A 12,860-nucleotide genomic window follows, 5' to 3' on the forward strand; every position below is an offset into this window, starting at 1 on the left:
GTGGGTCAAAAAAATGTTTGCAACTCTTTAGAGAGAGAAAGACTATGCAATGAGAATTGAATATGTTTCCACTGTTTTGTAATCTTCATGCTCAAAAATTCACCTGAATATTTTTATATAATTTTTCTTACTTGGCAGTTGACTCACTTTTATTTTATAGATATCTATGATAAAATACAGTAAACACTATGGACAGGAGGTGAGAAAGGAATTTCCTCATAATTCTTCATTTGTCCACTCTAGGAGTTTCTTTAAGGCAGAATATGAATTGCTCAGTTTTATTAGGGGGAAAAAAACCACCTCAGTTCCAGTACATTCTTCCCACTTAGACTGAATTAGTCGAATATGCAATTTGCAGTTATGTGTAGTCATCCTTAGTGGAAAAATAAATAAATAAAGATTTCTCATGCAAAGTTTGCTTTTTTATTAGTAATTGCTTTTCCTCTTTTTTATTTCCTTTCTCCATGATGGTCTTATGTCTCCCAGACTAGTTCCATTTTTCTTGTTTACCATTTCCCCCTTATCCCTGGAGTCAAAGGCCAAGTGAACAAACATAGGGTTTGTTTTACTCCCAACCAACCACGAAATAGTCTTTTCCCTGCAGAATAATTGGCTTAGGGAAAAAGACACAGAAAACAAAACAAGTTCATCATGTGCAGCTTGATCTGACTACACCCCTTTTCAGAAACCAGCCTGAGTAAGAACTGCTGGGAATAGGCACCCATTTAAGGAATAAAGGAAGACGCAGCAATTAAATTTTAGTTGTTGCACTAGATAAAAAGAACTGTGATTTGACTGTGTTTCCAGAGTACTATTTCTAATTTTCCTGACAGTAAGTAAAGATCTATGTTTTTGTGCTGTGCCAAATTTGTGAGTGGATAATGCTAAAATCAATCTATTTTTCAGATGTTTCCAAATACTTGTTTTATGTTGAAGACTTAATAACTAACGTTTTCTAGTTTTTTTCAACCACCTTTTATTGTGTAGAGATAACAATAGGATACAGGAAAAGAGTAAAATTAGCTCCTGTACTAACTAAAGGAAAACTACCTGAATATTTGGAAGCATGAATTTGAAAAAAATATTTATCTTGAGATTATAAAAGCTGAAAAACTGGTTTTTGCTTGTTAAATTGCAAACATTTGGGCAAGATTACTTTCCAATGTGATTTGTCTTTGTTTTCTTACTCTTTAAATAAAAACTTATTTTGCAATTTGTTTCCTAAGTTATTCAGAGAACAGAAACTTCTGAATTCAGAAAACTGAAAGAAATTGTCTCAAAATCAAATTTCAAGTAATTTGAGTCTGGATAGGTATCCTGCAGCTTAACTCCTTTGATAAAAATTGTTCAATTCAATCTGAAGGTAAATACTACAAGAAAATATTCAACTGGGGTATAGCTAGTGAACATAATTTATTATTCAGATGATTTTACGTAATCAGGATTTTTATGTTAACTTGACTGGCTTTTGGAGTCCTATTTTAATGCAAAGAACAAGAATGACTAGTAATAGGAAAATGTATAATTTAATTACTTTGTTTATATTGTTGAATTCTAATATGAAGGATCAAAAATGTGAAGTTATCTTAAGTGTTCTGAATCTTAGTTATAGCTTTTCTATTGTAATACTGTTATTATAAAATTATAATAGCAATCACTCTACTTCCCCACTATCACCCATGCCCCGAAGTTACTTAAAGTGAATATATCTGAGGTGAACTTTTACAGTCATAAGTTATTGCAATAATATTTTATATCTAGTAGATATTTTACTCAAAAACATACCATGATGCTTCTTTTGATATATGTATCATCATGTTTATTTACTTTCTCCTCATTCATTTAATGAACAGACTAAATGATCATGAAACAGAAAAGTGTGTATCATCAAACACGAGCACTTCTACAAAAGAATTTTCTTAACAAATGGAGGATGAGAAGAGAGAGTTCATTGGTATGTCTGAAAGTTTACCTCTTTCCAAAGTTAGGACTCTTCTTTCATTGCCTAATGTCTCTCTTATGTTATATTTGAGTTAGAACAATTGATTTTTTGATTTCCAGTTTGTAGCTGTATTTTAGAATTGAGAGACTCATTGGCTGGTGCCGCGGCTCAATAGGCTAATCCTCCTCCTGTGGCGCCGGCACACCGGGTTCTAGTCCTGGTCGAGGCGCCGGATTCTGTCCTGGTTGCTCCTCTTCCAATCCAGCTCTCTGCTGTGGCCCGGGAGTGCAGTGGAGGATGGCCCAAGTCCTTGGGCCCTGCACCCATATGGGAGACCAGGAGAAGCACCTGGCTCCTGGCTTCGGATCAGCATGGTGCGCAGGCCGCAGTGGCCATTGTGGGGTGAACCAACAGAAAAAGGAAGACCTTTCTCCCTGTCTCTCTCTCTCACTGTCCACTCTGCCTGTCAAAAAATAAAAAAATAAAAATAAAAAAAGTATTAAAAAAAAAAGAATTGAGAGACTCACAACAGTCCCCAAAGAATAAAATAGAATTGTAAAGACCAAAATTATTTCTCATATTATCTTAAAAATAGAGATTAAGTGAAAACTTAACTGTATGGTAAATTAGAACCACTGTTTTATGAGGAATCTCTATACTGTCTTCCTTAATCCAGATGTCCATCAATGGATGTCTGGATAAAAAACAAACAAAAAAAACCATACACACACACACACACAACAGAATCAGAGTAAGCTATAAAAAAGAATGAAGTCCTGTCTTTTACAACAGAATGAATGCAAATGGAGACCATTATGCTTAGTGAAATAAGACAATCCATAAAATATGATGTGTTTTCTCTGATATATGGTAATTAATATAGAATTTTTTAAAAAGTATATAAGAATGAAACTGACATCTTATGATTTGATTATTGTTTTTAGCCCTTGTCTATATCCCTGTGGAACAGTAGTCTTTCTAGTTTTTTACTTGTTCAATATTATGGCTAGTGGTGCATTGATCTTGTGATTATAAAGTAAATTGAAATTATGTTATTGCAAAAATGAAAGGCAAAAAAGGAAGGAAGGAGGGGGAATTGAGGGAAGGAGGCAGAGAGGGAAGTATTGTTAACTTCTCTTTATATTAAAGTCTGGTTATCTACTTCTCTTTATATTAATAAATATTTAAAAAATTAGAACCATTGTTAAAGCTACTATTGCATATTATACATTTAAAGCCAATACATAGTGATAATGTGGCCTAGTGTAAATTGAGAAATTATTTTGTGGATTTATTTTTAAGGCCATGTGTTTTCTATACAAAAATGATTTTCAAGATTTATCACCAAGTAACACCACTGATTTTCATTTTGCATTAGGTAGTTGGGCTAACTACAAGAAAGTATCCCAAATTTCAGTTGCTTGACACACAAAAATTTATTTTTCATTGTATTTACATTATAAAGGTCAATGGTGGAAGTGAAGTGGTTTGGGTAGGTGGGGAAATCTTCTCCATATGGTCATTCTTGGACCCAGGCTCCTTAATCTAGGGACTGCCATTTTCCTAGGCTAGGAGACCTTGGCTGGGTCCTCGGCATCCTGTCAGAAGTTGACAAAGAGGGCCACAGACAGAGAGAACACAGGAGCTTGTGCAGGTGTCCATGATCTAGGCCTGGAAGTGGTGAATATCACTTCTGCCCACATCAACTTGGCCAAAACTCAAACATTTGAGTCCACTGATTTTGGGTGGCTGGGAATATAGTAGGCTGTTGTGCCTACTACTTCCTGCAATGTATTGATAGTGGTGAACCACTGGACAGATTCTACCATTCAGTCACTTTTTTTTTTCTTTAGCCTCCAATACAAAGATATAAAAATTGACAAAAGTACTGCTATTTCACTATCTGAAATATACTATGTGCTATATACTGTAATACTTTGGATGCTGGATTCTGAGATAGTTCAAGATTTAATGCAAATATTTAGTTCTAGCATTGGATAATGGTGTAAGCGGCTATAAAAAATCTTTAACATTCTTTGATGTTGACTCTTTAAGGGAACATAATCTAAATTCATTCTTTTTTTTTTTAATGTGTTATAGGAATGGGGAATCCCAATGCTTCTAGGACTGTATATGGGTATATTTTCATATTTGAAATTTAATGTTCATGTTCCTGAAATGCCTCCTAAGGATCTAGGAAGAGTTGATAAATTTAATAGCTCTTCTCTAATGGTTGTGTATACACCAATCTCTAGTATAACCCAACAGATAATGAATAAAACAGCATTGTCTCCCTCCTTGAAAGGTAGGTATATGAACAGCAAAAGAATTATTTAACTTAATTATATATTTTGGATAGATGTATACAGGTTAACTTCAGGTTATAATAATATATTATGTGATCAAATAAAGTACCAAGATAACAGAAAACTTGGATAGTATTATTCTATCATATAGCTAGTCTTTTAAATCTATTTAGCTTAATAGAGTTCTAGCTTAGTGAGGACCATGTTTCTAAGGGAACATAACTGCACAAGAGATTTGTAATTTCAGATTTGCAGAATAGTGTATAGCACGACTATATATATTGGTAAGTGCATGTTTTAATTAGAAATATAATAATTAGGATTTATAGCTCAGAAATTATGTTTATTATTATTAAACAGTAATTTTATAATTATGAAAAATAAGGGTGGATAATCAGAAGATCATCCTGTTCTGTATATACATGATTTTTAAACCTCTTTAATGTTCTTCACTCTAAGTGAGGTCATTATGTAAGAAAGATTAAGTTGTGTATTTCATTCAGGATGAGTTGGGTACATTCTGGCTATTTACTCTTTGATAATCAAATTCCAATAAGTGAAATTTCTGACTATAAGAAATAGGGTTGATTTTTATCTTGATTCTTGCACAAAGTTTATGTAAATTGCTTTATCAAATCTTGGATTCTGAAGTTCCCAACTATATAATAACCACAGTTCTATTCTTTGTACCCCAATTGTCTTATGCATACTTATCCTACTATAATGTTTTGATGTATCTAAAACTTTCCTTTACACTTGCCATTACTAATAGGAAAAACTTAATTCTCATGCATATCTCTTGATTCTAAATATAAAACATGAACTAAAATTTCCCATCATGTCTTTTAGTTCAACTTTGATTTACATGGAAAATCATTCCAGCTTAAGTCTAATAAAAATATGTAATAACACAGTTGGATATCACATTTTGTTTTTGGTAACACTCATTTTGATGTCCATTTTTACCTTTAATTCATAGGAGTAAAAGTCATTGAGGCACCAAATGAAAAACATGTGGATGAAGTGCTTGAACATAACATACCGTTTGCTGTGGGAATCATCTTTAATGATGCTTTCTCTTACAAGTTAAAATTTATTGATGTCTATCAAATTCCATTATTGAAACAAGAAATTTTTTCAGGTGACTTTCCATATAGATGATTATAGCATTTTTATGTTTTCAACGTAAGGAACAGGTAAAGATGAACAATAGAGATGCTTTCAATGGCACATGAGAAAATAAGGGATAGCATTTTTGTTGATGAATTTGTTCTGAGGTCAAGCATATCTTTCCATTAGAGGAGGACTCTCAAAAAATTGTAGAGTAATCCATCACATATCCGTTGAGTTCAAAGATGTATGTTTTTAAGGTGAAGAAGTGATCAGGGCTGATAGATACAGCCTCTTGTGAGATTCCAGTTCATCAGGAAAGAGAGACATTGAATAGTTTGTAACAAGTACAGCCTCCGGCCGTACTATCCTGAAAGCATCTCATCTGAACTCAGAAGTTAAGCAGGGTTGGGCCTGTTTAGTGTTTGGATGGGAGACAAGTGCAAGGAAAGGTGCTTAGACCAAAGGATTCTAATAAACTGGGATTAGGAAAGTCCTACTTGGGGTGGTGATATTTAAGACCAAATGAAGGGGGAATAATATGGCAAAGGGTGTTAAACCACCACTTGTGATGCTGGCATCCTATATCAGAGTACTGTTTTGAGTCCAAACTATTCAGATTTTGATCCAGCTTCCTGCCAATGTGCCTGGGAAGGCAGCAGAAGTTGGCCCAAGTACTTCGGCCCCTGCCACCCATGTGAGAGACAGGGGTGGACTTTCTAGCTCCTGACTTTGGCCTGGCTCAGACCTGGCCCTTGTGGCCATTTGGGAAGTGAACTGATGGATGGACGATTGATCTCTCTCTCCGTCTCCCTCTCCCACTCTCCTTCTCTCTTTCTCTCCCTCCCTCTCTCTGTTTCTCTACCTTTCAAGTAAATACATAGTTTTTTTTAAAAGACCACAAGGAATAGCAGGTGTAAGACGATAGAAGTGTTGTATTTAAAAAAATGTAACTGAAGGGCCCGAGATGAGAAAGGGCATTAGTTAATAGACTGGGAAGCAGAACAGTACAAGAGAACTAAGAACACGATGAGAGAATGAACCTGGAGTTACTTGAGGATAGATCCTGCAACATCTGGCAAACCTAGAGCAATGAAAGGCCATTGAGGTAATTTGATCAGGGAAAAGATGTGATTAGCTTTCCAAATTTAAGGTGACCTTCCTGGTATACCCCAGATAATTTATTGTAGAAGGATCAGGGAAAATAAAATGCAATCTCCTAATGAGAAAATGGTGGCTTAGACCATAGCGGAGGCGGCCAAAAGAGAGAGAGAGAAAAATGTTTTGGATGCCACTTAGGTAAGCAGAATTAATGTGACTAGTAGAATTGTTTTTTATTTTTATTAATTCACTGGATTCCTTCTATGTGTTTTACACTGTGTTTGGTCGTGGGAGTTGAAGTGAAAAAACATAGAGGCTGCCTGTAGGAGTCATTTCAGTCAGGGACAGGGGATGGGGAAAAATAATATAGTTAACAAAGTAAAATAAAGCATGATTGGAAATTGGAACTGCAAGAGTTATTTTGGATATTGTATTTATGGTGGCCTGGTTAGCCATCTGCAATGAAGTTATATTTGAGAGATCAGGAGAAAGAGAGGGAGTGAACCATATATCTACTAGAGGAGGAGCACTTGAGCCCATAATGTTCTAGAGCTTGGATGTTGGAATTTTGAGACAGATAATGGAGTCCAATGTGGTTGGAGCAAAGATTTTACTTTCATCTTTTTATTTTCTGAGACTTTCTATGCATGCTGTGGTCTGCATGGATAAAACTGCATTTTTAGAAAGAGACAGAGACATAGGGAGATATTTTACCCATTGTGTCACTCCCTAAATACCCACAACAGCCATAGCTGGGCTAGACTGAATCCAGGAGCCCAGGACTCCATTTGGCTCCCTGTGTTGGTGGTAGGCACTTAGGTACTTGAGCCATCATCTTCCCAGATGTCAGAGTTACAGAGAGGGAGAGAGGGAGGGAGGGAGGAAAATATCTTCCATCCACTGGTTCACTCCCTATATGACTGTAATAGCCAGGACTGAGCCAGGCTAAAGCCAGGAAACAGGAACTCCAACACTTGAGCCACCTTTCACTACGGAGCTGGGTTGGAAGTGAAACAGTTGGGACTTGAATTGGCACCCATAAGGGATACCACTATTGCTGGCAGCAGCTTTACCCACTGTCCTGCAGTGCCAGCCCCTATTTGCTTCTTATTTCTACATGATTAAAAGTTATGACTGGTATAATCGCCTCTAGATTTTTTTCTCTTGGATTCTTATTCTTATTTTCCAACCACTCTCATCCTGGTTTGTGATTTTGCCCTTCTTTGTGCTCACAGCTCATTGCTTTAATGGATATTTGGAGAATACATGTTCGTTGACCAAATACTGGACTAGAGGATTCGTAACTTTGCAAACCACCCTGAATGCTGCTATTATAGAAGTAAGTATATAATGAAAATGTTCTAATAACTAATGTAAATGAAATCCACAAACATCAAGATTTTGATAAAAGATGATTGTCTTAGTCCATTTTTGCTGCTGTCGCAAAATGCCTGAGACTGGGTAATTTACAAAGAGTAGAAACCTAGTTCTCATTTCTGGAGGCTGGGAAGTGCAACTTCATGGTCTCTGCAAGTTGAAAGTCTGATGAAGGCCTGTTCCTCACAGATGTCACTATCTAATTGTCTTCACTTGTAGCTGGATACAAGCGTGAAAGGGGGACTAATGCCTTGTCTTCTCCTGGTGGAAGAGTGGAACAGCAAAAAGGATCTCAGCTAGTTCCCTCTAGCCATTTTAGAAGGACTAATACATTACAGAAAGGCCCTCATGACTTGATCACTCTCCAAAAGGCCCCTACCTCTAATATCAGCACTATGGGGATTGTGTTTCAACCTGAATTTTGGAGGTTACATGTCAAGTCATACCAATGATAAATAGTCAGGCTTTATGTTTTTATAATGAAACAAATATTTGAAGAAAGAAAGCATTCTTTTTTCTTTTTAAATTTTTAATTTGAATGGATAATAGAATCACCAGAAGCTATAAAAACAATGTACAGGGAGTTTTATTTACCATGGACTCAGTGTTCCCTGTTGCTAATATCTTAAATAACTACAGTATTATATTAAAACCAGGAAACCGAAATTAATGCAATCCATAGCACTTGTTCAGATTTCACCAGTTTCCATCTTGTAAATAGTGATTATGTTTGCTTTAACCCTTCTTCAGATCACAACAAACCAGTCTGTGATGGAGGAATTGATGTCAGTTACCGCTACAAATATGAAGACATTACCTTTCATTTCTAAAGATATTCTTCAAAATGAGTTGTTTATTTTTTTCACCTTGCTTTATTTCTCCCCATTTATGTATTTTGTATCGGTCAATGTTACAAAAGAGAGAAAAAAGTATAAAGATTTGATGAAAATGATGGGTCTACAAGATTCAGCATTCTGGTGAGTGAATAATTCAAGTAATGCAAACCAATAAACAGGAAAAGAAATAGCAGTGAAAAATGCTATGGTTTCAGACTTGATATACTGGTTACTTCTTTTGACTTTTTGATTTAGTCTTTCTTAAATTTTGCCATGAAGAATATGATATGATTATAATTTGCTGAGCATTTTTTATGTGCTAAGAATGTCTTAAGTTAAACCTTTGATGGAACAACTCTCCAATTTGTAAACAAAAAAGAAAAATGAAAGTCAAAGAGAATAAGGTCTTGCCAAATGTCAGATAGAAGCTGAATGTCAAAGCTGGACTTCCAACCTAGATGCCCTGATTAAAGCTCTCCTGTAGATTTCTCCAAGACTCTTCATGTTGAAGAGAGTATGAAGGTACTTTGAAAGTTCATGGGAAAATACAATTAAAAGATAAGTTTATTTTAGCATACAAAAATGATATCCACTGTTCTTTCATAATACATATTTCTATGAACATTTTGAGGACTCTCTGTATAATCTTATAATGGATGTATACAAGTGTTCAGGGTTTTGGTAAACATAGATATCTTTTTGGAGTAACTAAATACTGTATGTTGGAGTTAAATGTGATAGTCTATGTAATGTGCTCAATAGACATAGCATATAGGCTGACCTAATAGTAGCAATTGCTTTTTATCTTGATATATATATCTTATACCATTCCATGATAATTTGTATATTCACACAAATATTCTCTTATGTACACATATGTAAATCTGTAAAACAAATAAATGAGAAGCGCAAAGACAGCCAATAATAAGTGAGTGATATTGGTAGATAGGAATGCAACTCATACAAACTGTAAACTCAGAGGTCAAAGCAGAAAATTTTTGCAATACTTTCAGTGACAAAAACCATACTGCCTAAGAAAAGGAAGGAAGAAAGGAAAAATAATCTATTTCTCTTACCCCAAAAGAAACATAACTTTTTTGTATGTCAAATCATAGGAGCTACTTCTATATATATTCCCTATTTATCAAAAAATACCCTATATGGATATAGAACTACCTGAACTGAACAAGCAATTATTTACTGGAAAATTTTTTGCAAGCCACATGTTCTCTTAACTAAAATTATGGTCTAATAAACTTGCTTTTCTAGAGAGTATATTATATTAACTGTGAAATAGAAAAAAGGAAATATATCTTAAAAAGAGGAAGAGATTTTTTTTCTTTTGCACAAGAACTTTGGAAAATACAAAACAATGTACTTATGGAAACTCATGGAGACTGTTAGGAGGGAGGGGAGGAGACCCTGTAAAATGGGACTGCTTTTGGTCAGGACTTACCCTTTGGGACAATATGTCTATAGTCAACTGGGCATTGGAAGACATGAGTCAATGCTATACTAAAATGAAAAAGGTGGGATAGGCATTAGGCCTAGCAACGAAGACACCACCTGGGGCACCTACATCCTGTTCTGGAGTGCTTGTGTTGGAGTTCCAGCTCAATCTTCACATTCCAGCTTCATGCTCATGCAGAATGATGGCTTCAGTTTGGGTCCCTGCCACCCATGTGTGAGACATGATTTAGTTCCTGGCTCCAGGTTCCAGCCTAGTCCAGTTCCAGCCTAGTCCAGCTCCAGCCGGCTGTGGCAATCATTTGGGGGAATGAACTAGCAAATGGGAGTTCATTCTGTCTCAGTCTCGCTAATAAAATTAAATAAATTTAAAAGGTATTGAACATCTCTGTGTGGATTCATTCTCTAAGTAAGTAATTTTTAGTATGCATGTATCCTGAAACATAACAGAATGAATTCATAACTAAATCTGTAAAACTAAGACAAAGATTCTGAAGCATTTTTAGTAAGTTCCAGCTGTCAGATGGAAATAAATTTTCTGACTTTTTAAAATCCATGTAATATGAAATGTAGTCTGTTTTTAATTTTCATTTTATCTGAAAAGGAAAAGTGGAGAAAGAGATAGACATATCCTCCAATGGTTCACTCTCCAAACACCCTCAACAGCCAGGGTGCACCAGGAGCCTAGAACTCAATCTGGACTTCCTATATAGTGACAAGGACCCACGTACTTGACCCATTGTTAGCCAAGTGTGTGTACTTTAGCAAGATTACCATTGGAGGCATATCTTAATCCCAGGCACTCTGATATGGGATGCAGATGTCCCAAGGAGCAATTTAACCAGTGTGCCACATGGCCATCCTGCAATGTTTACAATATTGAACATTATGATGTTATGTTAATGTTAATGGTATTCAAGAGTATGATGTCTGACTTGCCTTGTTTTCAGCAAGCAAAAAGAAAAAAACAAGTGGGTTTTTGAACTTTATTAACATTTACTCCCCAACTCCGACCCTGCAACTGCTCCTTTTTTCTAACATCTTGATTTATTTCATTCATAATTCTCCTGTGCTCTGATTTAAAGTAGTTCCCTTCTGTATTCAGAGAGTGCATTCCGCATAATGAAAGCTGATGTATCTAAGACAGGCAGACTCATTGCAATGACATGAAATTTACAAAGAAGTTAAATAAGCAAAAAGCAACATTAACGTATTCTACTGGATTATATTGACACAAGGTCCTGGTTTTAATACTTTGGCTATATTCTTCATCCATGGAATTATTATATAATAGAGCAGTTCTAAATAGAGAAAAGAACCCTTGACAGAGAAAAACATGCAACTTCATCTGTGCTTTGTTACTGATAATTTTATGACCTTGGATAAACTCATTAACTGATAAATGGAATGTAGTTTTATTTGTGAAATGAAAAATGTGGACTGAAGTACTTTTTGGCATATTACAGCTAGTACTGAATATTCTTTTTTAATAACTACTTCATGAATATGGGAGTACTAGCATATCTAAGGCAATATAGTAAGAACATCAGTTTAGGTAAAAAATGATAAACATAAACAGGAAGAATGCAATGGACTTAGTATTATGAAATTTCAATTTTCTACTACTAAGGAAATTAGAAGTGCTGCCTGCTGAGATTGTTAAGAAGGGTCAAATTATCATCTTTCCTGATTCTTGTAGAATTACTGGATTGATCAGCAGCCATTAAATTTCCTTCCAACTCTTCAATTAAGGACACTTTGGTAATATCTAATAAAGATGAAGATACAAATGCTTATTTTCTTTCATTCAGAGTCTTCACCTGTGGTATATTTCTTATGTACTTCCCTTACCCTAAAAAAAGGACAAGCACAGTAATTTTCTTGGCAACATTGTAATAGAAAACAATTGGAAATAACCTAAATAAATGTCTGTAGGCTGGAGAACACTGGGATACATTCATGCAGTGAAATATACAACAGTGTATCAACATTAACACTAATATTAACATTGTTAATGTTGATTAATAAAAGAGAGTTGCAGAAGAATACATACAGTACAATACTATTTTTACAAAGTTCAAACTGCTTATACAAAACATGCATACAGATCTGAAATGGGACCCTGCAGATTCCAGCACAGCCAAGCTGTTGTTCATAGTCACTGAATTTGTTGCATTTTATCTTGTTAGTTGGTGCCTGTACCAGTATTAGTGTCATCTACTGTGTTCACATATGGTTAAGGCAATCAAAATATCTGAGAATTATAAATAGTACATTAGGTGGAGAAAGGACAATTGTGATCAGGAAAGGGATATACAATGAGTTTCTGCCATTTTATTCATACTAAGTTATTAATCTATGTGATAGGTACAAAGTAATATTGTTATTTAGTGGTTTTATGTTTTAAATATTTCATAGTAAAGTTAATTAACTTTTGTCTTTATTTAGGCTCTCCTGGGGTTTGATGTATGCTGGTTTCATCTTTATTAGTTCCATATTCATTACAGTTATCATAACATCCAACCAAATTGTAGTTATGACTGGTTTCATGGTCATATTTACACTGTTTTTCTTATATGGAGTATCTTTGGTAAGTTTATATGTTTATTGCCACTTTCTTTGCTTTAGGCCATAACTATATATAGGAGATATTAATAACCCAGCATATCACTGCACTCACTTCTTTTAAGTGCAGTGTATGTGTTTACTTGAGAAAACCTC

General features: G+C 35.0%; 1 protein-coding gene across 6 annotated transcripts in view; it reads left to right on the forward strand.

The window, feature by feature from the left end:
- The first annotated feature begins 561 nt into the window (after positions 1-561).
- The window catches only part of ABCA6 (ATP binding cassette subfamily A member 6), a 76,705-nt gene continuing 64,406 nt past the window's right edge, over positions 562-12,860 (forward strand). For 2 of the 6 annotated variants that reach the window (XM_051825892.2, XM_051825891.2), the window contains exons 1-8: positions 562-832; positions 1,227-1,363; positions 1,854-1,954; positions 4,043-4,247; positions 5,228-5,389; positions 7,695-7,798; positions 8,587-8,813; positions 12,588-12,729. In XM_051825892.2, the coding sequence (XP_051681852.2) occupies positions 1,859-1,954; positions 4,043-4,247; positions 5,228-5,389; positions 7,695-7,798; positions 8,587-8,813; positions 12,588-12,729 (936 nt within the window). In that variant the 5' untranslated portion in view covers positions 562-832; positions 1,227-1,363; positions 1,854-1,858. The remainder of the gene's footprint in view (positions 833-1,226; positions 1,364-1,853; positions 1,955-4,042; positions 4,248-5,227; positions 5,390-7,694; positions 7,799-8,586; positions 8,814-12,587; positions 12,730-12,860) is intronic. The other 4 variants (XM_070060394.1, XM_051825893.2, XM_070060395.1 and 1 more) reach the window with 3 other exon arrangements.

Source organism: Oryctolagus cuniculus, chromosome 17 (assembly GCF_964237555.1).
Source record: "Oryctolagus cuniculus chromosome 17, mOryCun1.1, whole genome shotgun sequence".
NCBI classification, from domain to species: Eukaryota; Metazoa; Chordata; class Mammalia; order Lagomorpha; family Leporidae; genus Oryctolagus; species Oryctolagus cuniculus.